The sequence below is a fragment of the Scyliorhinus torazame genome, chromosome 18 (assembly GCF_047496885.1).
Source record: "Scyliorhinus torazame isolate Kashiwa2021f chromosome 18, sScyTor2.1, whole genome shotgun sequence".
NCBI classification, from domain to species: domain Eukaryota; kingdom Metazoa; phylum Chordata; class Chondrichthyes; order Carcharhiniformes; family Scyliorhinidae; genus Scyliorhinus; species Scyliorhinus torazame.
Genome location: NC_092724.1, coordinates 16798974 through 16825455, shown reverse-complemented (window position 1 = coordinate 16825455; position 26482 = coordinate 16798974). Strand labels below are relative to the sequence as shown.

At 49.6% G+C, this 26482-nt stretch overlaps 1 protein-coding gene and 1 long non-coding RNA gene across 3 annotated transcripts; one reads left to right on the top strand and one right to left on the bottom strand.

Annotated features, from left to right (window-relative positions):
• Positions 1 to 1309: 1309 nt before the first annotated feature.
• Positions 1310 to 4439, bottom strand: LOC140394978 (uncharacterized). The gene is made up of 2 exons (XR_011936084.1): positions 4132 to 4439; positions 1310 to 2345 (listed from the first exon to the last, which is right to left on the bottom strand). It is a non-coding gene; the product is annotated as an uncharacterized lncRNA (long non-coding RNA).
• pex11g (peroxisomal biogenesis factor 11 gamma) lies at positions 4434 to 24208 on the top strand. Of its 2 annotated transcripts, XM_072482244.1 has the most exons (4): positions 4434 to 4781; positions 10838 to 11016; positions 13330 to 13401; positions 22662 to 24208. In XM_072482244.1, the coding sequence occupies exons 1-4, from the start codon at positions 4542 to 4544 to the stop codon at positions 22888 to 22890; spliced, it is 720 nt and encodes a 239-aa protein (XP_072338345.1). In that variant the 5' UTR covers positions 4434 to 4541; the 3' UTR covers positions 22891 to 24208. The 2 variants fall into 2 exon arrangements, with proteins under 2 accessions (XP_072338345.1, XP_072338346.1); XM_072482245.1 differs by lacking the exon at positions 13330 to 13401.
• Positions 24209 to 26482: the final 2274 nt, after the last annotated feature.

Below are 26482 nucleotides of genomic sequence, written 5' to 3'. Positions count from 1 at the left end.
CACCTAACCCGCACATCTTTGGACTGTGGGAGGAAACCGGATCACCCAGAGGAAACCCACGCACACACGGGGAGAACGTGCAGACTCCACACAGACAGTGACCCAAGCCGGGAATCGAACCTGGGACCTGGAGCTGTGAAGCAATTGTGGCAACCACAATGCTACTGTTCAGTCGGCAGTTAGGAAGGCAAACGCAATGTTAGCATTCATGTCGAGAGGGCTTGAATACAAGAGCAGGGACGTACTTCTGAGGCTCTGGTCAGACACCATTTGGAGTATTGTGAGCAGTTTTGGGCCCCATATCTAAGCCAGAGGAGGTTCACAAGAATGAACCCCCGAATGAAGAGCTTGTCATATGAGGAACGGTTGAAGACTCTGGGTCTGTATTCAGAGTTTAGAAGGATGAGGGGGGATCTTATTGAAACCTGCAGGATATCGAGAGGCCTGGATAGAGTGGACGTGGAGAGCATGTTTCCACTCGTAAGTCTAGAACCCAAGGGCACAGCCTCAGACTGAAGGGACGATCCTTTAAAACGGAGATGAGGAATTTCTTCAGCCAGAGGGTGGTGAATCTGTGGAACTCTTTGCTGCAGAAGGCTGTGGAGACCAAGTCACGGAGTGTCTTTAAGACAGAGATAGATAGGTTCTTGATTAATAAGAGGATCGTGTTACTGGGAAAAGGTAGGAGAATAGGGATGAGAAACACAGCTATGATTGAATGGCGGAGCAGACTTGATGGTCCAAATGACCTAAATTCTGCTCCTATGTCTTATGGTCTTATTTGTGATCCACTCTTTCTGGCAATTTCCTTTTAAGGGGCTGTCCGTTTAATTTGTCCCTGTTTAATAATAATCTTTTATTTGTGTCACAAGTAGGCTTACATTAACACAGCAATGAAGTTACTATGAAAATCCCTTAGTCTCCACACTCAGGCACCTGTTCGGGTACACGGGGAGAATTCACAATGTCCAATTCATCTAACAAGTACCTCTTCTGGGACTTGTAAGAGGAAACCGGAGCACCCGGAGGAAACCCACGCAGACACGGGGAGGACGTGCAGACTCTGCAGACAGTGACCCAAGCCAGGAATCGATCTCGGGTCCCTGGCGCTGTGAAGCAACAGTGCAAACTACTGTGCTACCGTGCCGCCCTTATTTATTTATTTGTGTTCATCAAAATAGTGGCTGCAGGGGAGGATGTGAGGGAAAGCACAGCCACAGCCCATGTTGAGAAAAATGTACCAAGAAATTTATATTGAGGCATCCAGTTTTCCTGTCACACAAAAATGAAGATATGCAAAAAGACATGAGAAAATGTACTGATATTTATCAGGAAATCTCAAAACTTCCCAAGCAAGGTTTGAAGAGCTATTGTTCATACAAATATAAATTGTTTCTGGTGGGTTTTTTTGAGGGATAAGTTTTAGCCAGTCCAGCAAGGAATTTCTTCAAGAAGTCATGTGGTACTTTTGATGATTCGCCTGAATAGGCAGATAGGGCCTCAGTTTAATGTCTCACCCAAAAGACAGCACATGTGACAGTGCAGCACTCCCTCAGTACTGCCTGCCCTGCACGTGATGGCTAGATTTTCATGCTTTTTAAAATTCATTTATGAAATGAGGGCGTCGCTGGCTAGGCCAGCATTTATTGTCCATCCCTAGTTGCCCTTCAGAAGGCCGCCTTGAACCGCTGCAGTCCTAGTGGTGTACGTACACTCACTGTGCTGTTAGGGATGGAGTTCCAGGATGTTGGCCCAGCGACAGTGGAGGAGCGGCGATATATTTCCAAGTCAGGGTGATGAGAGACGAGGACGATGGGGTTCCCAGGTATCCTTCGATATGGTAGAGGTTGTGGGTTTGGAAGCTCCTGTCTAAGGAACCTTGGTGAGTTACTGCAGTGCATCTTGTAGATGGCCATTGGTTGTAGGGTTTGAATGTTTGTGGAAGGGGGAGCAATTACGTGGGATGCTTTGTCCTGGATGGTGTCGAGCTTCTTGAGTGTTGGTGGAGCTGCACTCATCCAGGCAAGTGGAGAGTATTCCATTGCACTCCTGACTTGTGCCATGTGTGTCGGGTTTGGAACTGAAACCCACAACCTTCTGACTCATGGGAAAGGATGACCAACCAAGCATCAGCTGAGCAGAAGGTTTTAACCACAGCTAATGTACTGTTGTGTAGTTCTGTTCAGCGAGTTACAGGATGTGATCTCACTAGAGAGGGTACAGACAATGTTTATGAAGATGTTGCCGGGCATAGATGATGTTAGCTTTGAGGAAAGATTGGATAGGCTGCGGAACACAGGAGGCTGAAGGAAGGTCTAATTGAGGCGTATAAAATTATGAAGGGCCTAGAAAGAGTGGACAGGAAGCATCTATTAGCAGAGATATCAACAATCAGGAGGGCATAGATTTAAACAGAGAAACTAGGAGCCAGAGTAGGCGATTCTGTCCTTCGAGCCAGCTCCACCATTCAGTAGGATCATAGCTTTATCAATGCCATATTCCCACTTTCTCCACATACCCCTTGATGCCATTAAAATCTAAAACATGAGCTGCATTCTCTGTCGGTGGAATTCTCCGCTTTGACAGCAGTGCACTCACGGCTGCGGATTTCCCAACAACGTGCGGGGGGGTGCCGACAATGGGAAACCTCATTGGCCGGTTGGCGGGATGTAGGGTCCCACTGCCGGCGGTGGGGGGGGGTGTCGCACTCAGAACGAGTGCGGGGGGACGGAGAATCCTGCCCAAACTCTCTCTCTTGAATACATTCAGTGACTAGTCCTCCACAGCCTTCTGTGTTGGAGAATTCCACAGATTCACTACAATTTGGGTTCTAAATGGTTCTAAATAGTCTACCCCATATCCTGAGACAGTGTCACTTGGCTATAGATTCCCCAACCAGGGAAACATCCTCCCTGTATCTAGTCTGTTCAGCCCTGTTAGAATTTTCTATGTTTCAATCAGATGATCTCATCTTTCTCAACTCCAGTGAACCAATCTCCTCATAGGACTGTGCCTCCAATCCCTGTAACAACCTGGTGAACCTCCGCTGCACTCCCTCTATTGGAAGCAGATCCCTTCTTGTGTAGGGAGCCCAAAGCTGCATGCAATACTCCAGGCGTGGTCTCACCAGTGCCTTGTATAACCAACTGCAGTATCACATCCCTACTTCTGAACTCAAATGCTCTTGCAATGAAAAGCCAATATACCATTTAACTTCCTAATTGCTTGCTGCACCCGTCTCTCCACTTTTATTGACTGGTGTACAAGGATACCCAGATCCCTTTGTACATCCACGCTTCCCTATCCCAAGATAGGGATTCCCTATCACTATTTAAATAATACTCTTCCTTTCCGTCTTTCACACCAAAGTGTATAATTTCACATTTGGCCGCATTTACTGCATCTGCATGTTTGCCCACTCACTATAAATCTGCTATAAATCACCTTGGATCCTCTTCACAATTGCACCCACTTTTGTAAAGTAATCGGCATCAGTTAAGGGGGGAGAATGTTTTAACCCAGAGAGTGATTTTGGGGGTGGGGGAGGGTTGCTGCTGAAACTCACTGCCTGAAAGAGGCAGAAACCCTCATCTCATTGAAAATACACAGTTGGGTGTGCGCTTGAAGTGTGTGTACAACAGGCCTCTGACCCAAGAGCTGGAAAGTGGGGTTAGGCTGGATAGCTGCTCCTGTGGGAAGTACAGAGCTGATGGATCCAATGGCCTCCTGTGCAGTTAATGTTCTAATTTCCAGATGCAGCAAAGCACTGTAAATATCTGGTGGTAAAGATAGGGCTGATCTCAGACATGAGCCCTGTCATGATATTCAGATAAACATCATGGGGCAAACATACATACATACTGATGGACAGATCAACGGACCAATCAATACACACACATCACAGGCAAGAGCATACACACTATAAAACGGGGAACACGACACTTCCCACTCATTCCAGCAGGAGACAGCTCAGGGCACAGAGCTCACAGCAAGCCACTCAGACATTCACCATGTGCTGAGTACTTCTCCAAGATAGTGTTAGGAATAGGTCCACAGGTTCAAGGGTAATGAACGAACTACAGTAACCAGTTTATCAATGTTAATATTGTTAGTAATAAAATTGAGTTGTACCATCCGCAACCGTGTTGGTTCGTCTGTGTAGCAGAGCACCCAAGACGACAAGCCCATGAACAGGAATATTTTACTAAGAGTTCTTTCTGTGGGATGATTTTGATTTATTGAGTTCCCTTTAAGAGTGTTTTGGTCGCCACTCTTTGGACTCCCTTTAACGAAGCCCCGCCCTTCTGCTGCTAAGCAACGAGGAAATCATATGGCGCATGCGCACACCGGACGCGGCCGTTGTTGGAAGCCCGCCTCTTGCAGGGTGACTGACGGCTTGGCCACGAGGCTGATTGGTTTACCGCACCGGAACTGCATCTGCGTAAGAGCAACGTCTCTTTGGATTGGCTGTCATAGATGTCAATCAAATCACTTCCGGCGTTATCAGGCTGAGGGGGATTAAAGTCCTTTCCATGTGAGGAATGGAGTCGGTGGCCAACGTGCTGGAGTCTTACCGCGGCCGCGACCGGCTGGTGCGGACCGTGTGCTACAGCTCGCGGCTGCTGGGCGGCCTCCTGACGGCGCCGGGGGGAGGCCACCCCGAGCTGGGCCGCCGGCTGCTGCTTGTTGCCCAGGAGCTCAGTAACTGCAGGGCGGCCCTGCGGCTCTTCGATGACCTGTCCATGTACCTCTACTCGCGAGGGTACGGGCTGGGCGGCACGGTGAGGCCCGGGGGAGAGCTGGGGCGGGGTCTTGGGGAAGGGGCGTGGTCTTGGGGAAGGGGAGGGACTTGGGGAATAGGCGGGGTCTTGGGGAAGGGGAGGGACTTGGGGAATAGGCGGGGTCTTGGGGAAGAGGTGGGGACTTGGGGAAGGGGAGGGACTTGGGGAATAGGTGGGGACTTGGGGAATAGGTGGGGTCTTGGGGAATAGGCGGGGTCTTGGGGAATAGGCGGGGACTTGGGGAAGGGGAGGGACTTGGGGAATAGGTGGGGTCTTGGGGAAGGGATGGGGACTTGGGGAAGGGATGGGGACTTGGGGAAGGGATGGGGACTTAGGGAGGGGTTTTGGGGAAGGGGTGGTGTCTTGGGAAAGGGGCAGGGCCAGATGGGGCATACGAGAGGGTGGAATAAGACCATAAGACATTGGAGCAGAATAAGGCCACTCGGCCCATCAAGTAGATGGTCAGAGGATTGGATAGGGTGGACAGTGAGAGCCTTTTTCCTCGGATGGTGCTGTCTAGCACGAGGGGACATAGCTTTAAATTGAGGGGAGATAGATATAAGACAGATGTCAGAGGTAGGTTCTTTACTCAGAGATTAGTAAGGGCGTGGAATGCCCTGCCTGCAACAGTAGTGGACTTGCCAACACTAAGGGCATTCAAATGCTCATTGGATAGACATATGGACGATAAGGGAATAGTGAAATGAAATGAAAATCGCTTATTGTCACGAGTAGACTTCAAATGAAGTTACTGTGAAAAGCCCCTACTTGCCCCATCGAGTACAGATCCAGGGTCCTCAGCTGCTCTTCACATGACAAGTCTTTCATTCCGAGGATCATTCAACTGCTCTCAATATTCCAAAGGGGGGGTGACCAGAGCCTTATACCCAGCAGTACATCCCTGCTCTTGTATTCTAGCCCTCTCGACATGAATGTTAACATTGAATTTGCGTTCCTATCTGCCAACTGAGCCTGCATGTTAACCATGAGAGAACCCTGAACTAGGACTCTTGAGTCCCTATATGCTTCTGATTTCCAAAGCCTCTTCCCATTAAGAAAATAGTCTATGCATCTATTCTTCCTTACAAAGTGCATAATCTCACACCTTTCCACATTGCATTCCGTCTGCCACTTCTTTGCCCATTCTCCTATTCCTCCCTGCCTCCTCAACAGTACCTATTCCTCTACATATCATCTTCAAGCTTGGCAACAACACCCTCTTCCAGATTGTTAGTGTATATCGTGAATAGTTGCGGTCCCAACACGGACCCATACGGAACACTACTAGTCACTAGTTGCCATCCTGAAAAAGACCCTTTTATCCACACTTTCTGCCAGTCAGACAATCCTCTGCCCATGCCAGTCCCTTGCCGCTGACACCATGGGCTCTTATTTAGCAGCCTCCTGTACAGAACCTTGTCAAAGGCCTTCTGCAAATCCAAATAGATCAAGTCCATTAGTTCTCCTTTAACATCCTCATTACCTCTTCAAAGAATTCTAACAGAATCATCGGGCTTGAGCTCCCCTTCACTAAGCCGTGCTGCCTCAGTCCTATTTTACCATGCACTTCCAAGTACTCTGCAATCTCATCCTTAATAATAGACACATAAAATCTTACCAACAATCAAAGTCAGGCTGACCAACCTATAAACTTCCATCTTCTGCCTCCCTCCCATCTTAAACAGGGATATTACGTTAACCATTTTCCAGTCCTCTGAGACCAGCCCTGCCCCAAGTGGTCTCGGCAAGATCCCAGGCTCTGCCCCAAATCCCAGCCCAATCTCCTGCAAATCCATCCGGTTTCCATCCGGTAGTCCATCTGGTCCAGGTGATTTATCCACCTGCAGACCTTTCAGCTTCCCCAGCACCTTCCCCTCAGTGATGGCCACTACACTTCCCTCTGCCCCGACTCTTTTGAAGTTCCTGTTCGGCACTGGTGTCTTCCACCATGAAGACTGATGCAAAGCACCTATTCAGTTCCTCTGCCATTTCTTTTATTCCTTATTACCCCTTCTCCAGCCTGAAGAGTGATGGGGATGTGTTGTGGTTAGAGGCAAAAGGAGGGGCCTGAGGAGAGAGGTGGGGCCAGTTTTATCATAGAATTTACAGTGCAGAAGGAGGCCATTCGGCCCATCGAGTCTGCACCGGCTCTTGGAAAGAGCACCCTACCCAAGGTCAACAGCTCCACCCTATCCCCATAACCCAGTAACTCCACCCAACACGAAGGGCAATTTTGGACACTTAAGGGCAATTTATCATGGCCAATCCCCCTAACCTGCACATCTTTGGACTGTGGGAGGAAACCAGAGCACCCGGAGGAAACCCACGCAAACACGGGGAGGATGTGCAGACTCTGCACAGACAGTGACCCAAGCCGGAATCGAACCTGGGCCCCTGGAGCTGGGAAGCAATTGTGCTATCCACAATGCTACCGTTGAAAGGGGTGGGGCTTGGGGAGATGTGGCAGGGATATAGGGGAGGGGGTTGGCGTTGAACCAGACTCTGAGGGAGGAGGCTGACACTTGGGAAAGGGCAGGGCCTGGTGTATTGGGCAAGGCCTGGGATTTGGGAACAGGGCTATGATTTGAGGGGAGCAGCCTGAGATTTGGGGCTGGGATTTGGGACAGAGTCTGGGATTTGGGACAGAGCCTGGGATTTGGGGCGAGGCTGGGATTTGGGACAGAGTCTGGGATTTGGGGTGGGGCTGGGATTTAGGACACAGTCTGGGATTTGGGATGAGGGGCTGGGATTTGGGACAGAGCCTGGGATGTGGGGTGAGGGGCTGGGATTTGGGACAGAGTCTGGGATTTGGGGTGGGGCTGGGATTTGGGACAGGGCTGGGATTTGGGACAGAGTCTGGGATTTGGGGTGAGGGGCTGGGATTTGGGACAGCCTGGGATGTGGGGTGAAGGACTGGGATTTGGGACAGAGCCTGGGGTGTGAGGTAAGGTGAGGGGCTGGGATTTGGGACAGAGTCTGGGATTTGGGACAGAGCCTGGGAGTACGGATGATTTCCATGCAGAGCTGGAGGGAAGTGATGAGGTGTACAATACATAGCCTAAGATTTTATGATGAGGGCTGAAGCGGTGAAGAACAACATGATGTCCTCAGGTAGTTGGGAAACCCACATCACAACCTGGAACTGAGGCATTTCACAGACTTGAGCTTTGCTTTCCCCCAATCCAAAACTCTGACTGTCTTTCTGCTCCTGCACTTACCCGGCTTCCCCTTCAATATTTGAGATACTGGGCGTGATTTAACGGAAATGAAACCGAGTCCGGTGTTGAGCAGGTTTAGCCAGGTGTTTCCCCACACTGGCAGCGCCAAGAAGGATCCTGCCACTAAACAGGACTCTGCTTCATTCCTGAGCTTTGGTGAGGAGCGCCACGCCCAAGACGCACTCAATCCCATTTACTTAAACTCATTTTAAAATGGCGCCCCGATCTCTCGGCCCCTGACCGCAACCTTCGCCCCCCCCCCCCCCCCCCCCAAATACTGTAGGGGATCATCAAGGGCAGGACAACCCCGGGCCTGAACCCGGTGTGGGCAAAATGCCACCTGGGCACCTTAGCACTGCCAGCCTGCTCCCTGTGCACCCTGGCAATGCCAAGGTGGTACCCAGGCTGGCAATGCCAGGGGGGGCAGGTAGCATCAGCAGTACCAGGGCACCACCCTGCCTTGAGACCGACCACCCAAGGGCCACCGATCGCCTGGCAGACACCCCCCTCCTACGTGCCGTTCTGCTGGTCCACATTAGGGGCCTCTTGTGAGATTCAAGAGCCGCACCGCTTCCCTACTCGGGCACAGCCGTCAGATCACACCCATTGTGTTGGTGAAGATGCTTGAGATGAGTTAGAATTCCAAATCAGATTGAGTATCCTGGTTGCGCTGGCAGCTGGGTGTAAAAGATCCCATGACATTAATTTGAAGAAGGTTATGGGGATTTTCCCGGCTGCCCTGGACAATATTCTTTGGCCGGCGTCATTAAAAACAAACTATATTCTCATTATCTCATTGCTGCTCTTGGCCTGGGCAAACTGGCTGCCCGCGCTTCCTGCACTACAGCAGGGACTAAACTTCAAAAACACTTTGTTGGTCCACCAGGAGCATTCTAGAGATGCTTATCTGTATGATTGGAGTTAAAGCCTTTTACCAACTGCTCTTACAGCCACTACCTGATCATTGTCCATGGGATCGTTTGTGTCCACCTGAAAGGACAGACGAGGCCTGACAGCGCATCACTCCTACCCTCAGTACGGTGTTGGGGATTTTGGTGCTCTGGGCCCTGGGGCAGGATTCAAGCCCACATTCTCTTGACTCGGCTGAGTGCGACAGCTGACTCATCTCGTCCAAACAACAGTACCCCCGACGGTGCAACAACAGTGAATCCACTTCCAAAGTCATCTATGAGCTGTGAATTGGGATGGTGTGTCATACATTGCGCAACTATTAAAAGTGTAAAAATCCCCCACCCGGAGTGCCTGAGGGTTTTTCTGTTCTTCCTTGAGCAGACGCTTGAACAATCCCCGTCCACCACCACTCCCTTACGGCAAATAAATTCTCCTTGAACTTGTTTCGCTTAGAAATAAAGGGCGTGGCTATGGATGCCCACATGGAACCCAGTTGTGCCTGTCTTTTTGTGGTTTACGTGGACCGCTCCTTGTTCCAGGCCCGCTCCCACGATTCTTTTTCCGTTTTGTTTCCTATTCCCCCCCCCCTCTCACCTCCACATGGTCCATCTCCAACACTTCTTTTCCTTGACCTCTCTGTCTCCGTTTCCAATGATAGACTGACCACCAATATTCATTACAAACCCACCAATTCCCGCAGCTACCTCAACTACACCTCCTCACACCCCACATCCTGGAAAGAATCGATCCCATTCTCCCAGTCTCCGCCTCCGTCGCACTGGTTCCGATGATACCACTTTTTAAAAGGATGCTTCTGACATGTCTGCCTTCTTCCTGAACAGAGATTTTTCCCCACCACCTGTGCCCCAACCAGATTCAACCCATTTCCCACAGCTCTGCCCTCACCCCTTCACCCCACTTGTTTTCACTTTCCACCCCACCAACCTCCGTATTCAAAAGATCGTCCTTCGCCATTCCTGCCAACTGCGGCACAATGCCCACCACACATTCTCTCACCCCCCCTGCTCTTAACACCCAGATCCATTCCTCCATCACCCCCAACTCTCCATCCCCTCCCCACGGAACATTCCCTTGCAACCGCAGAAGGTGCCCCATTACCTCCAACCCCCTCACCAAGGATCCAAACTTTCAGGTGAAGCATGCACCTCCTTCAACTCAGTCGACTGTATTCGCTGCTCCCATCGTGGACTCCTCTACATTGGGGAGACTAAACACCGACTGGGTGACTCCTTCGCTCAGTCTGCAAGCATGATCCCAATCTTCCTGTTGCTCGTCAACTCGGCATCCTGCTCTCATTCCTACATGTCTGTCCTTGGCCTGCTGCAATGTCCTGGTGAAGTCGAACATAAACTGGAGGAGCAGCACCTCGTCTTCCGATTAGGCACATTACAGCCCTCTGGACTCGTCACTTGAGTTCAACAACTTTGTACTGTCGCCTTTCTCCTGCACCTTGACCTCTTTTTAAAATTCAATAACAATTTTTGGCCCAATGCAAACCTCCCTTTCCCACCTCCCATCTCCCCCACATGTTCGTCAAGCACTGAACATGGTTCTCCCGTTAAGACATTCTGATGTCTTACCTTAATGCCACTACTAGTATCTTCTATAGTCCTTCATACTGCCGTTAACGCTTCCTCTGCCTTGAACCCCACACATCATTGTTGCAACCTTTCCTACCAGTCACTGACCTTGTCCTCTGCTCCAGCTGCGTCACCCCCTCTTGTACAATATTTCCTCCGTCACGTTTCTCCCCCTCTTTAGTTGTGACGAATCATATGGACTCAAAGTGTTAACTCCTTTTCTCTATCCACAGATGCTGCCAGGCCTGCTGAGTTTTCCCAGCTTTTTCTATTTTTGGATTAATACTGCAGTGTTGATTTTGGGTTTTCTGATTTTCCCCTAAAGGAGGAAGATGCTATTGTGCGGTTGCTCTCTATAACGGGGAATGTGGCAGATCAGCTCTATTATCCCTGTGAACACCTGGCCTGGGCTGCTGACTACGGAATCCTCAACATCAACTCAGACAAGTGGTGGACGCTAAGCAATTCACTGTGGAGTCTGTCACTGGCCCTGGGAGCTCTGCGGTGAGTGGCACTCAGTTAACATGGTCTCTTAACTCATTTCATAGAATTTACAGTGCAGAAGGAGGCCATTCGGCCCATCGAGTCTGCACCGGCTCTTGGAAAGAGCACCTTACCCAAGGTCAACACCTCCACCCTATCCCCATAACCCAGCAACCCCACCCAACACTAAGGGCAATTTTGGACACTATGGGCAATTAGCATGGCCAACCCACCTAACCTGCACATCTTTGGACTGTGGGAGGAAACCGGAGCACCCGGAGGAAACCCACGCACACCACGGGGAGAATGTGCAGACTCTGCACAGATAGTGACTCAAGCCGGGAATTGAACGTGGGGCCCGGAGCTGTGAAGCAATTGTGCTATCCACAACGCTACCGTGCTGCCCTTTAGAGAAAACAGCTCCATTCTGACACAGGTTAAACCCCAACTCAGCAAGCTCCTGCAACCTCTCAGAGGGGCACTCGCCTCTGAAATATGCTTCTCCAGAGAGCAGAGGAGGCTGGGTCATTGCACATATTCAAGGCTGAGGTTGACAAGTTTTCGATTGACAAAGGAGTCGAGGGTTATGGGAACAAGCGGAGTTAAGGTCACAATCAGAAATGCCGTGATCCTATTGAATAGTGGAGCAGGACTGAGGGACCACATGGCCTGTTCCTGCTCCCATTTTTTTATGACCCGACAGGGATACCATGGAGATCTCCACTGCATTTTTTAGTGCCATTTTACACCCACTTTAGAGTGCAGACAGAGCCTCGGTTTAAGAGCTTGTCCGAAAGGATACACCTCTGACAAAGCAGCACTCGGTCAGCATGGATTTTGTATCTAGAGTGGGACTTGAATCCGCGACCTGTTGACTCAAGATGCTATGCACTAAACCACAGCTGACAACATTGAGATCTGTGGGTATAAGTTACTTGGGTTGCCGGCGGTTCATCAAGGAGAGTAAACTTAATTTGGGGTTCGGCACGCCCGTCACACAACCCCACCCGAGACTCCATGACATTTGCACCCGAAGAAGATTAAATGTTTGGGGTGCTCCAGGTCGAGTGAAGTGATGTGGCCAGGTCTGATTCCCCAATACTGATGAGGTAACTGATCTTGGCCAAATGGCAGTGTCTTTGTGCTGTACGCAGGGATGGTAGCACAGTGGTTAGCACAGTTGCTTCACAGCACCAAGGTCCCAGGTTCGATTCCCGGTGTAGGTCACTGTCTGTGCGGAGTCTGCACGGTCTCCCTGTGTCTGCGTGGGTTTCCTCCGTGCGCTCCGGTTTCCTCCCACAAGTCCAGAAAGACGTGCTATTAGGTAATTTGGACATTCTGAATTCTCCCTCCGTGTACCCGAACAGGCGCGGAATGTGGCGACTAGCGGAGTTCCAGAGTAACTTCATTGCAGTGTTAATGTAAGCCTATTTGTGACAATAAAGATTATTATATTATTAAATATGGTCACGGTTCTAGTTCCTGATTGTTGCACAGTGCTCAAACCCTGCTGGATTGGGTTAGACTAGATAAACCCTGCTGGATTGGGTTAGACTAGGTTGTGATGTTATTCATGGCCAGATGGCCAGTCATCACATATATGATTGGGAACGTTATCATCTGTAACTGGAGTAGACGCCTGAATTAGTGATCCAGAGACACAGGTTCAAACCTCACCGCAACAGCGGAGGAGCTGAAGTTCAGTTAATATTTGTTAAATAAATCTGGAACAGAAAGGTGCTTTCAAAAACTGCCAGATTATCATTTAAAAAACAATCTGGCTCACTCCTGACCTTTAGAGAAGGAAGCCCGCAGAGCGGCATGGTGGCGGAGTGGTTAGCACTGCTGCCTCACGGCACCGAGGTCGCAGGTTCGATCCCGGCTCTGGGTCACTGTCCGTGTGGAGTTTGCACAATGTGGGTCTCATCCCTACAACCCTAAGATGCGCAGGGTAGGTGGATTGGCCACGCTAAATTACCCCTTGGAAAAAATGAATTAGGCACTCTAAATTTAACAAAAAACAGAGAAGGAAACCGACCATCCTTAGACAGTCTTGTCCACATGTGGCTCTAGACTTCAGCAATGTTGGTGATCTTTCATTACCCTCTGACATGGCCCAGCAAGCCACTCAAAGGCAATTAGGGGCGGGCAATAAAAGTAGACTTTGCCAGTGTCGATCACGGACTGTGAATGAATTTTTAAAATATATTGTTCAGTGATGGAACCTAAGAAACAGGGAAAGTGTTGTGGGGATGGAGGGAAATAGATCTATTTTTTTACTCTAGTCAGTTAACACAAGCTGAAATATTTTTTCCCCCTTCTTAACACTAACAGATCCTTCAGAGTTGTGCAGCTGCTGAAGACGGAACTGAAGGGAAGCCAGAATAAAGCTTACCTCAAAACTGAGTACGGTGAAAAACATGGTTATTTATGCTGAATGTTGCAACTCAGTGCAGCTCTAACGGGGAGATGTATCTGAGTTGAAATTGTGCAATTTATAAGATTATTTTGTTCTGGGACTGTCTTTCAAATTAAGGTAGAATGAAGGGGGTAATGTGACCTGTTCTGAATCAGCTTGACAGCAAGCCTGGGTAGTGTGATTGTTAGAGATTTTTAAAAGGTCCAGATTGTAGTACTGGGAATACGGTGCAAGCTGTTTAGTCTGGGAGACAATGGCAGAGGCCTGTGTGCTAACAGTGCATAACTGTGAGTCTCCAAAATCCTAGAAGGATTATAAACAGTCGTGCTTTAAACCAGTGTTTTTCAAACATTTTTCCCAGGGACCCACTTTTACCAACCACCTGACCTTGGAGGCCCACGCTGGACGACCTTCGCAACACACCATTTTTGCTTACCTTTAATGCGACAGGTGAGCCTGCTTGATCCTCATGATCCCACTTGCTGCGTCATTCAATGTTACATTTTTGCTCAGGACTTCAGGTGACTATTTAAGTTCTCGCTGCATCCTTTGGAAAAATATCAAGAGGTTCATCCTCGAACTTGCCGTGCTTAGTCTTCAAATGCCTTTGAAGATTTGAGAGTTTTAAACTTTCATTTGCCTGTACTTTCCTGCATTTAACACACATGGGCTTTGCATCCTGATTTGCACTGGCACAATTAAAGCTTTACCTCAAGAAAACATCTCTATACTGCTTTGCTCCAGATTTCAGTTTCTTAATGGGTTGTTCACCAGAGGCTCTGGATACAGTCCACACCAGCATTGCTTTGTCCTGCCGTGGACTCTCCTGAGAAGCTCTCCAGCAGATTCAGTTGTGAGATTCTGGCCTGTTTGTATCTGTGGCCCTCTCTTCCTTATGACAAAATAATCCATCTTCAGTTCTTCACACAGTCCTGTTGCTTACTTGAAATGAAATGAAATGAAATGAAAATCGCTTATTGTCACGAGTAGGCTTCAATGAAGTTACTGTGAAAAGCCCCTAGTCGCTACATTCCGGTGCCTGTTCGGGCAGGCCGGTACGGGTACTTGCTGGGAACTCAAAACGCAGGAATCTCCTCCATGATTTTGCACCCAAAGCATGGACTTGTGACATCAGTATATGTGCCGGACGCATGACCTTCTCATTGCCCCTGTCTCTGACTTTTTACTACTTGATGCACAATCAATAACCTCAGAAACGAGATTGGAGACAATTGAAGGCTTTAATACGCTAGATGTTTCCCCCAGCCGTGCAGGTACAGAAGAAAGCTGCTGGGGCGGCACGGGCTCTTATACCCCGCCTTGCAAGGCGGAGCTAACATGCAAGCTTATCCAATGGGAACAAGTACATTGTCCACCAATGATATTGCGGCATTACTAGGTACCGTAATCCTCCTAACACAGACTACCACATTCACCCCCTGTTAAAAAAGTGTCCGGCGGGGGTGGTAGCTCCGTATTACAAAGTGGTAGAAGTTATAGTTATGAAGGTACCATAATGCCTCCGAACAGCGTTTTGCCTCATTACTGTTGTAAATAGTTAAAAGTTGTAATGTACATTTCAAAAGGAAGCAATTAGTCGATCGGGGGCCCTGGTCGTCCTCTGCGATCGTCGTAGCTTTGGTGGTGATGTCGGTGGAGGTTCGGGTGTCTGTGACTCCGGGAGCGTGGTTTTGGCTTCTGTGGCAGCTTCATCACCCCTGGACGTGGCTGGTGGAAGGGCCAAATGACCTGGGAAGGGGGCAGCTGTGGGGTGCGCTGGTGGGCAGGGCCTAGACGGGGCCGGTGGAAGAACCGATCCACCTGGGAAGGGGGTGGCTGTGGGGTGTGCCGGTGGGAGGCAGGGTGGGGCTGGTGGTGGGGGTGTGTGTGGGGATCCAGCGGGCGCCAAGTCCCGTTGGGAGATCATATCCTGTCGGGCGTCGGGGTACGCCACGTAGGCGTACTAAGGGTTAGCGTGGAGGAGATGGACCCTCTCGACCAATGGGTCTGTTTTGTGCGCCCGCACGTGTTTGCAGAGCAGGACGGGTCTGGGAGCTGCCGGCCAGGTCGGGAGCGAGGTCCCAGAGGAGGACTTCCTGGGGAAGACAAGGAGACGTTCGTGAGGTGTTTGGTTTGTCGTGGTACACAGTAGTGACCGGATGGAGTGGAGGTCATCCGGGAGGACTTCCTGCCAGCGGGAGACTGGGAGATTTCTGGACCGCAGAGCCAGTAGGACAGTCTTCCAGACCGTTCCGTTCTCCCTCTCTACCTATCCGTTTTCCCGGGAGTTGTAACTGGTCATCCTGCTCGAGGCAGTGCCCTTGCTGAGCAGGAATTGACGCAGTTCGTCGCTCATAAAGGAGGACCCCCTATCACTGTGTATGTAGGCAGGGAAACCAAACAGTGTAAAGATGCCATGGAGGGCTTTTATGACGGTGGTTGCGGTCATGTCGGGGCAGGGGATGGCGAATGGGAACCGGGAGTACTCGTCAATCACGTTCAGGAAGTACGTGTTGCGGTCAGTGGAGGGGAAGGGGCATTTGAAATCCATACTAAGGCGTTCAAAGGGACAGGAAGCCTTTATCAGGTGCGCTTTCTCTGGCCTGTAGAAGTGCGGCTTGCACTCCGCGCAGATTTGGCAATTCCTGGTGGCTGTCCTGACCTCTCAATGGAGTAGGGCAGGTTGCGGGTCTTGATGTGGAAACATCAAGTGACCCCCGGGTGGCAGAGGTCCTCGTGGAGTGCTCGGAGGCGGTCCACTTGTGCGGTGGCACATGTGCCGCGGGATAGGGCATCAGGAGGCTCGTTTAGCTTCCCCGGACGGTACAAGATCTCGTAGTTGTAGGTGGAGAGCTCGATCCTCCACCGCAATATCTTATTGTTTTTCTTTCTTGCCCCGCTGTGCATTATCGAACATGAAAGCAACCGACCGTTGGTCAGTGAGGAGAGTGAATCTCCTGCCAGCCAGGTAATGCCTCCAATGTCGCACAGCTTCTACTATGGCCTGGGCCTCCTTTTCGACTGAGGAATGGCGGATTTCAGAGGCGTGGAGGGTGCGTGGGAAGAAGGCCACGGGTCTGCCCGCTTGGTTGAGGGTGGCCACCAGAGCGACGTTGGATGCGTCGCTCTCGACCTGGAAGGGGGAGGGACTCATCGATGGTGTGCATCATGGCCTTTGCAATGTCTGCTTTGATGCGGCTGAAGGCCTGGCGGGCCTCTATCGACAGGGGAAAAGTTGTGGATTTGATCAGTGGACGGGCCTTGTCCGCATAGTTGGGGAGGCACTGGGCGTAGTAAGAAAAAAAACCTAGACAGCGCTTCAGGGCCTTGGAGCAGTGCGGAGGGGGAATTCCATAAGGGGGCGCATGCGTTCAGGGTCGGGGCCTCTCATTCCATTACGCACTACGTAGCCGAGGATGGCTAGGCGGTCAGTGCTAAACACGCATTTATCCTTGTCATACATTAGGTTAAGGATTTTTGCGGTTTGGAGGAATTTTCGGAGGTTGGTGTGGTGGTCCTGCTGTTCGTGGCCGCAGATGGTGACATTATCGAGGTACGGGAATGTGGCCCGCAACGTACCGGTCAACCATTCGGTCCATCTCTCGTTGGAAGACCGAGACCCCGTTAGAGACACCGAAGGGAACCCTTCAGAAGTGGTAGAGCCGCCCATCTGCTTCGAAGGCAGTGTATTTGCGGTCACTAGTGCGGATGGGGAGCTGGTGGTAGGCGGACTTAAGATCCACCGTGGAGAAGACCTTGTAATGCGCGATCCTGTTGACCAGGTCGGATATGCGGGGGGAGAGGGTATGCATCCAGCTGCGTGAACCTGTTGATGGTCTGACTGGAGTCGATGACCATCCTATGCTTCTCCCCGGTCTTTACCACCACTACTTGAGCTCTCCAGGGGCTGTTGCTGGCCTCAATGACACCTTCCTTCAGTAACTGTTGGACCTCTGACCTAATAAAGATCCGGTCCTGGGCACTATACCGTCTGCTCCTGGTGGCGACGGGTTTGCAATCCCGGGTGAGGTTCACAAACAGGGAGGGCGGATCGACCTTGAGGGTCGCGAGGCTGCAGACAGTGAGGGGGGGTATAGGACCGCCGAATTTGAACTTAGACTTTGGAGGTTACACTGAAAACCCAATCCTAGGAGTGTGGCTGCGCAGAGGTGGGAAGGACGTAGAGTCAGTAGTTTTTGAACTCCCTTCCTTGGACTGTGAGGTTAGCTACACAAAACCCGTTGATCTCTACTGAGTGAGATCCAGAGGCCAGGGAGATTTTTTGATTAACGGGATGGACGGGGAGAGAACAGCGTCTTACCGTGTCGGGGTGTATGAAGCTCTCCGTGCTCCCAGAGTCGATTAGGCAGGACGTTTCATGCCCGTTGATAAGCACCGTCGCGTAGCAGTCGATAGTGTTCGGGGCCAAGACTGGTCCAGGGTTACCGAGGCTACTCGTGGCAGCAGTTGAATGTTCTCTTCGGGCGGTGTGTGGTCAGCCGAGCTGGGGTCCTGGGAGTCCATCCAAGATGGCGGCGCCATTAGTCACACATGGCTGGGGGTGCACAAAATGGCGGCGCCCATCCATATAACGTGGCGTCCGCGGGACAAGATGGCGGCGCCCAGAGGCCGCACATGGCCCTGGAGGAGGAATATGGTGGCGCCCGTTGGCCGCACGGGGACCGTGGAGAGGGTTGTGGTGGCAGTCCTTATTCGCCACCAGAGACCGCAGCCACCACCCGGGCCTGGCATACCGCCACAAAGTGGCCCTTTTTACCGCATCCCTTGCAGGTGAATGCACGGGCCAGACAGCGCTGTCGGGGGTGCTTGGCCTGCCTGCAAAAATAACAGCAGGGCTCCCCGGGGTTGCCAGGCCGTCTTGCGCCACAAGCTTGTGGGGGGATGGGAGATGCCTCGGGGTCGGCCACGGGGGGGTTCCATGCTGCCCAGGGGGCTGCCGTGCGGTCGGGGACGTAAGCGTGGGCGTTTCGGGAGGGCACATCCAGGGAGCTGGCAAGGGCCCGTGCCTCCTTGAGGCCTAGTGTGTCTTTCTCCAGCAATCGCTGGCGGATTTGGGAGGACAGCATACCTGCAACGAAAGCGTCCCGGGTCAAAAGTTCTGTGTGGTCGCTCGCCGAAACTTGCGGGCAGCTGCAGTTTATCCCCAACACCAAGTGCGCCCGGTAGAATTCTTCCAACGATTCCCCAGGGATTTGTCGCCTCGTCGCTAGCAGATGTCGGGCGTAGACCTGGTTTACCTAGCGAATATAATGTCTTTTCAGCAGCTCCATTGCTGCATCAAAGTCGTCCGCGTCCTCGATGAGGGTGTAAATTTCTGGGCTCACCCTCGAGTGCAGGACTTGCAGTTTCTGTTCTCCCGTGGGTGTGTTTTCGGCCGTTCCGAGATATCCGTTGAAACACGCTAGCCAGTGCTTGAAGGTTGCCGCTGAGTTTGCCGCGTGGGGGCTGAGTTGCAGTCACTCCGGCTTGATTCGGAGCTCCATTCTTTTAAATGTAGCATATTAAATTGATGCACCATCAATAACCTCAGAAACGAGATTGGAGACAATTGAAGGCTTTAATACGCTAGATGTTTCCCCCAGTAGCGCAGGTACAGAAGAAAGCTGCTGGGGCAGCACGGGTTCTTATACCCTGCCTTACAAGGCGGAGCTAACATGCAAGCTTATCCAATGGGAACAAGTACATTCTCCACCAATGGTATTGCGGCATTACTAGGTACCGTAATCCTCCTAACATAGACTACCACACTACTGAACATTAAACAATTTTAGTTGAACATGCGTATCCTTACATTAACACACAAACTTTGTTTTAAATATATACCCATTTCTTTAGGAATTTAAACAAGTATGGAAAAAAGTACAATCTTGTTTTTACTTTAGAAACTATGACTTTAGAGGAGATGAGGTAACTTGTCAAACACACACAATGTCACGTTATTTCTTATTGGTTCCAAGGGGGCACAGTAGCACAGTGGTTAGCACAGTTTCTTCACAGCTCCAGGGTCCCAGGTTCGATTCGCAACTTGGGTCACGGTCTGTGCGGAGTCAGCACGTTCTCCCCATATCTGCGTGGGTTTCCTCCGGGTGCTCCGGTTTCCTCTCACAGTCCAAAGATGTGCAGGTTAGGTGGATTGGCCATGATCAATTGCCCTTAGGTTAGGTGGGGTTCCTGGTTTATAGGGATAGGGTGGAAGTGTGGGCTTACGTGGGGTGCTCTTTCCAAGAGCCGGTGCAGACGTGATGGGCCGAATGGCCTCCTGTATTGTAAATTCTATGATTATTGCATTATCGAAACATCAAAGTAATTTCCTTCTCCAGACTCATCAAAAGCACTTACTTCCTGGTTTCCAGTGCGGCGACACAAAGTGATGACTGTGTAGGCTTCTTCCAGTGGTGACATGGGTCAACCCTATTGACTGACCCCGTTTTATCAGTATTTCTGGCTGCCAAACCTGGCCTGGCTTCCCTCTCACTGTCCAATGGTTGCATCCGCCCCAGTCACAGACCACTTCCCGACCAGTACTTCACGTCTTGGGAGTGCAAGCGGACATTGTGCCGGCCATTGAACAGTTTCACCACGGAGCCCCAGGTTGCATACTGCAGATCAGTGGTGGCGGACGAGCCAAACAACGCGCAGAGGACGAGCAACAGGGCAGAGCTCCAAGCTGGGGGCACCACTGTTATCATTGTGCGCCCAGGTGGGTGCCCATCAGCCCCTGTCCCCACGCGCGCAGTGACCAGCACACAGCACAGCCCCGCACCCTCAAACACCGCAATCAATCGGGGACTGCCCACGGCCGGCATTCTTAAAAGCCGATCGCGGCCATTGGGAACTTCTTCCAGTGATCGGGAACGCCACACCCGATCACTCCATGACCCTTCCAACACCCGCCTGCGACCCACCCGCGGGTTGCGACCCTGAGTTTGAAAAACCCTGCTTTAAACAATCCATTTAGTGCAAAGATGAAAGAGAGTTGGAGACTCAAGGGCAGCTAATCTTCTTAAATACTGTGCCCATGCGATTCACATTGCCATGGAGCTAAGCTTTGAGAGGGGATATCTCTGAAACTCACAGATAAGTTAGTCTTCCAGTATACAAGCAAGGGAGAGTAGCTGTATGTAGCAAGCAGTGTGGTTAACCATACAGGAATGCAGGTGGGAGTTTGCATTCAGATTGAATTGACTAAATTCATGAGTTAAAATGAGACTAGAAGATTTGTCTAGCTTATGCTAGAGGAAGAATCTGTGGGGAGAAATACCTCTCTGTGAAAGAAAGTTCTGAGATTAAAAGTTCCCATGCCCCCTAGAAAGCTAAGAATCACCTTGGAATAGTTCCAGAAGAGTTGAATGTAACTGAAGGAAAGTGTAAAGAATACCTGAAGTGTAATTTTGGTTGTGCTGAAAGGAAAGGTACATTTTCTGTTTTGTGGTTTAAAGTATAAGTTACCGACAAAAAACAGTGTTTAGTTAATGATGCTTTTATTCTTTTGTTACAGTAAAAATGTAAAAACGTGCAATCTTGTTGCTATCCTTTCAGCTAAAGGAGATTGTAACAGCTAAATTAGGGAACTTTCGCAGAGAGTCAACTTGACCACCTGAATCTGATGATCTGTAGGACAGGTTAGTCGGGCAGCAGTGTGTAGCTGTGGTGCAGTTTTTGTTGAGAAAGCCTGAGGACAATTGGAAAAAGATTTGAAGGAAATGGGGTGTTTCTAAGTCCTGGCCTAGAGTAGGACAGGGTGCGATATCTCCTTTCAAGACAGTGACGATAGAGGGGAAGAAGAGGGCAGGATGGTGGAGTGCCGGAGTGTGGGAGATCCATGTCCAGAGCAATCTCCGTAATATTGGAAAATACAAAAAAAGGGGGAGAGAGAGGTTAGAGGTGGAAGAAGGATCACCTGACACCGAGTTTTTCTTGTAACCTGTCCAGGCTTATATGAAAGGAGAAACCAAATCATTTATACTTCATTCAGAGAAGAGAGAAATGCAAAAGGGTAGTTTAGTGATCAGAAGAGATTTTTAGGATTGTCATTCTCTTCTAAGGAATGCACACAGAATTATCTTTGTCCTCTCCTCGTTGCAAGCAAGTGCCTGATGCCAGTTTGGAAATTTGGGAGTGCTGATGCTGCATTCCGTGGAGCGCTGCCAAAATGCTGCACAAACAGCTCGATGAATACTAACCTGCCTGTGTGTTTGCGGCAAATTTCAGTACATTCCAGCCAATTACTGGGACCCGTAGGCACTGTAAATCAGACAGTGTAAAAACATACTGGGTTGTGTTGAGGCAAAGCTGTTTTGGCAGGCGCTGTTACAAATTGCATCAGAATTCTTGTGATTCGGCACCCAGTGAGAAGTCGGGTATCTCACTCACTGGGGAGGTGTACACAGTCCGTGCGCCTTTTACATCTTGGCACCGTTTCACACAAAGGGTGGGTAAACATCTGGGACACTTCGTCCCCATCCCCGCAAACCCACCCCTGCGTCAGGCTATGGATGCTGGGGAAGAGTTGGGCCTTTCAAGACTGAGATTGATAAATTTAAAGAACCTGAGAAATAGGCGTCGGCCATTTGGTCCTGCTCCAACATTCAAGAAGATCATGGCTGATCTTCTACCTCCACACCACCTTCCTGCGCTAACCCCTTGTGCCTCGAAAACCTCAGTATCCAACAATCTGTCAACCTGTACCTTGGATATACTCAACAACTGGGAGTCCAGCTCTCCAGGGCAGAGAATTCCAAAGGTTCACAACCCATTTGGTGGCAGAAATTCCACCTTATCTCAGTCCTAAATGGCTGACCACCTATTCTCGTGACATGCAGCAAGGGTGGGTACGTGGGGTTAAGATACAGATCAGCCTTGATCCAAATCTAAGATAATCACAAATGCATCCAGTGAAGAATTCAGGAGTGCGGTGGAGAATTAGGTAAACAAATGAGGGAGAAAGGAATAGAAGGATACACTGAAGGGATTAGATGAAGAGCCGGGTGAAAGGTGATCCCTCTGGGGCAGAGGCACCAGCAGGGAGCAGTTGGGCCGAATAGCCTGTTTCTATGCTGTAAGTTCCATGTGTTTGCATATATCAAGTGGGCCCAATATTCCCTGGACGAGACACCAGAACAATTATTCAAGGACCCATTCCATGCCAGCTCGCCTGATGGAAATGTGTACGTTTGCGTATGTTTGTGTTAATAATGTGGGTTTTTTTTTAAATATCTCCCCCTAGAGAATCGAATAATATGAGCAGGCGGGCATACCAAATTCGGATGCGAGTAGAAACTCTCAACATCATCAGCTGCCTGGCTGACCTGGCAAATGCCGTCCATTGGATGCCACCAGGCGTGCTGTGGGCAGGGAGGTTTCCCGAGTGGCTGGTGGGACTAATGGGGACAGTCTCCTCGGTGATCGGTCTCTACCAAATGGCCTGCGGAAGCTGTGGCACCAAGGACCCGTGATTTGGGATAATGTGACACTGTGCGGCGATTTCACACAGTGCCTGATCCATTTTAGCGACGTGTTCGGGAGGCCGCTGATTGTTGTCTTTCGGAGGGATAGATGTCTCTGCGTCATCGGATGAGGCCACAGAGAGCTTTGTCACCTCCTCCCACCGCTGCATCTTGACTGCCACGGTGAGAAGCAAGAGCAGGAAGATTTTATTCCAGTGAAACCATGGCTCTGCTCCCATGATTGTCGTCAACCGGTTTATCCAGCCTGACACTAATAAAGCACTGTGTTGCTCCCTTTCTGACAAGCTCAAATTCATATCCATTTTGGGTGCAGCTTAACACGTTCTGCCCCCACTGCTCCAACCTTCTTTGGAATTCTCCAGCGCTCTACCATAGAATCTTACAGCTTAAAAGCAGGCCATTCGATCCATCGTGCCGAAGCTGGTTCTCTTAAAGAATTATCTGCTGCCACTGCCCGTTTTGCTTTTGCTCAGAGCCAGGTTGAGGGAGTTTCCTTTGCATCACTTACCTGCTTTTGGGAGTAAAATGTGGGTTTCAAACTTTCCTCGTGACCCTCAGTGGTTCAGACTTTGTAGCAGTACAGGGTGGGGGGCGGGGGTCTAAAATTTGAGCTCTACTCTGTGCCTGACCTCATCCCCTAGGATGGAGGCTCTACAGGTGGGCCCATTGCTCCCTGGGTGAGACACCAGAACAATCATTCAGGGACACACTCTAGGCCAGCACGCCCGAGGGGAATGTGCTTGTTTGCGCACTTTGGGCGAGGCAGAGATGGGGCTCAGCTGTGACATCTCTTGTTTCAACATTCCGAATCTCAGGAGATTTACGGAGCATCATAACCGGATGCACTCCTAACATGATTCCCTCCTTTCGGAAGAAGAGCAGGGAGGTAATTGGATAAAATTTAAAAACTGGAGAATTTGCTGGTGCAAAGTGTTTTACTTAATTAAAACACGAAAAATGACATATAAAACTGGGAATAGCGGGTTAAGTTAAAGCACAGCATTTATTTCTGGGAATATATATATTAATTAATCCAGCAGAGCCCTATTTGTTTTATCACTCATTTGTGTTTCTGCGTAAGGGGACAGTCTCCCAGGGACCTTCACTCCTCCCATCAAGTGCACTTAGACAAACCCCATCCCCATGCAGTAAATGTTATTGGAACACAGCAACAAGACAAACATTAATTGTACCACAAATGTGGAAAATGATGACTGACGGTCCGAAATATAACCTACGGCGTTAAAACGTTTCAGAATATTTAAAAGACTGTATACAATTCCTTCAATAAAAACACTTCATTAAAGCTTCGCTTTTCCCTCTTGTTTGTGATTTTCTGATGCTAATTATAAAGATTTGTGTCCTCAATTTTCATTGAATTATTACCACACAGTATAGCCCAACATTGCCAAATTTGTGCTAAGGAAATTTGATGGCCCAATCGGCTGGATTTTAGCAAAGTGAGATTTCTTTTTTTTCTTCTTTTTTTCCCAATTAAGGGGCAGTTTAGCGTGGCCAATCCACCTACCCTGTACATCTTTGGGTTGTGGGGGTGAGACCCACGCAGACACAGGGAAAGTGTGCAAACTCCACACAGACAGTGACCCGGGACCGGGATTGAACCTGGGACCTCGGCGCGGTGAGGCAGCAGTGCTAACCACTGCGCCACCATGTCATCCGCAAAGTGAGATTTCACAAATATGGACCATCAGTTAGTTTAAATTGACTTAACCTATGGAGGGAGAGGATGGGAAACAAACCTGTTATTAGCTGTTTTTATGTTGTGCAATGTTGTTGGCTGATAGCTTTCAGATCCTGGGCAAAGCAGACCGCAAGTAAACTACCCAGGGAGACCTGAATTTTATTTGGAGCTGCACCTTGCCAACAACTGGGCTTTGGCAGCTGTAACTCTCAAACCAGTACTGAGGGACTAACGCACTGTCAGTGGTGCCATATTTTGAATGTCCCCATCTGCTATCTCAGGTGGAAGGAAAACATCAGATGCCACTGTTTCATAGAAAAGCAGGGAGTTCTCCCTATTGACCCAGCCAATATTTATCCCTCAACTAACACGATTATCTGGTCATTATTGCACTGCTGTTTGTGGGAGCTGACTGTGCACAAATTGACTGCCCAGTTTCCTACTGTATAGCAGTAATGTTACACTACAAAGCACAAAGAGGTCGTGAAGGGTGCTATAGAAATGCAAGGCTTGCTTCATTAATTTGCTAGATGTGGGAAATTACTATTGGTATTCCTGCGGGGAGACTCCAAACGTTTGAGAAGGGGCCACAGAATATGAAAGCACACTGACGTATGGAGCATCACATCCAAACACAAACTGTGAATGCTGTGACGCTGCGGAAACAAAAAGCAGAAAACACTGGGCATAGGCAGCACCTGAAAGGAGAAAAGGCCACTTCTTTTGTTGCTGCTACAACGAGAGCCCCCTGGGATCTGTCGTGCAGGGTTTAGAGAGGCACCTTCTTCATAGAACTTTCATTTTGTGGTGGCTTTAGTTACAAACATAGTGAAATTGTGCGAACGCGTTGCCGGGGCAATGTATATCCTGTCTGAAGGAAAGCCTTGTTCATCCTTGAACAAAAAGGCTTGACAAAGAAATGTCAAGGGAGCCCTTATTGAGATTCTACAGGCATAGATAAACGAATACATGGTCAGAGTTGTTTCGTGGTTATATTCCTGGGCAGAAGTGTGTAAGTTCAAATCCCATCAAAAACACTCTGTAAAATTAACCATCATACCGTCAGATTATCATTAAAACCCTAACTATTTAATGCCCTTTAGGGGCAGGTGTCAGCATCCTGACTGAGTCTGGCGAGACTTCAACCACAACCAATGTTGGTTTGACCTTTAGCTGACCCCTGGAGTGAAATAGCAAGCCACTTCGTAGTGTCAAACACTGAACATCGACAAACGAAAGCCAACCTGGGCAGAGATCCCCACATCCCAAGAATGAGCTTAGAAAAATAGTGTACTTAGCCACCATGTCTGTAAGCAGGGGGGACATGACCTGGAGCTCAAAGCTGGAGAGGTGAAGAGGAATAGGAGACCAGTTTAGAACATAGAACATTACAGCGCAGTACAGGCCCTTCGGCCCTCGATGTTGCGCCGACCTGTGAAACCACTCTAAAGCCCATTTGGATATATAAACCGAGCATGTCGGCCACGCAGGACAGTGAATAGTGTTGACACGTTCAGGAGGGATCCTAATTGATCAGAGAAGGCAGCATTTTATATATTCCCAACTTTGAGACTGACTGGTTAATCCAGCAACAGCTTCTCTGGTGTCTTCAGCGTGGTTAAAATGTCCCAGTGTGTTTCACAGGAACATAAATCAGGAAAAGTAAGAGATATTGGGACAGGGGAACAAAACGGTGCAAAGGAGTAATGGGATAAATTTGAAATGCCAGCCAGATTAATTATTTTAAAAACTCAATTATCTAGTTATTGTAAGCTAGGTCCTTAAAACGGATATTTTTTTAAAAGCCAGGATGATATTCTGTTGGATGGTGCACAGCACATGAACCATTATAAAATCAACAGACACATGGGACTCATT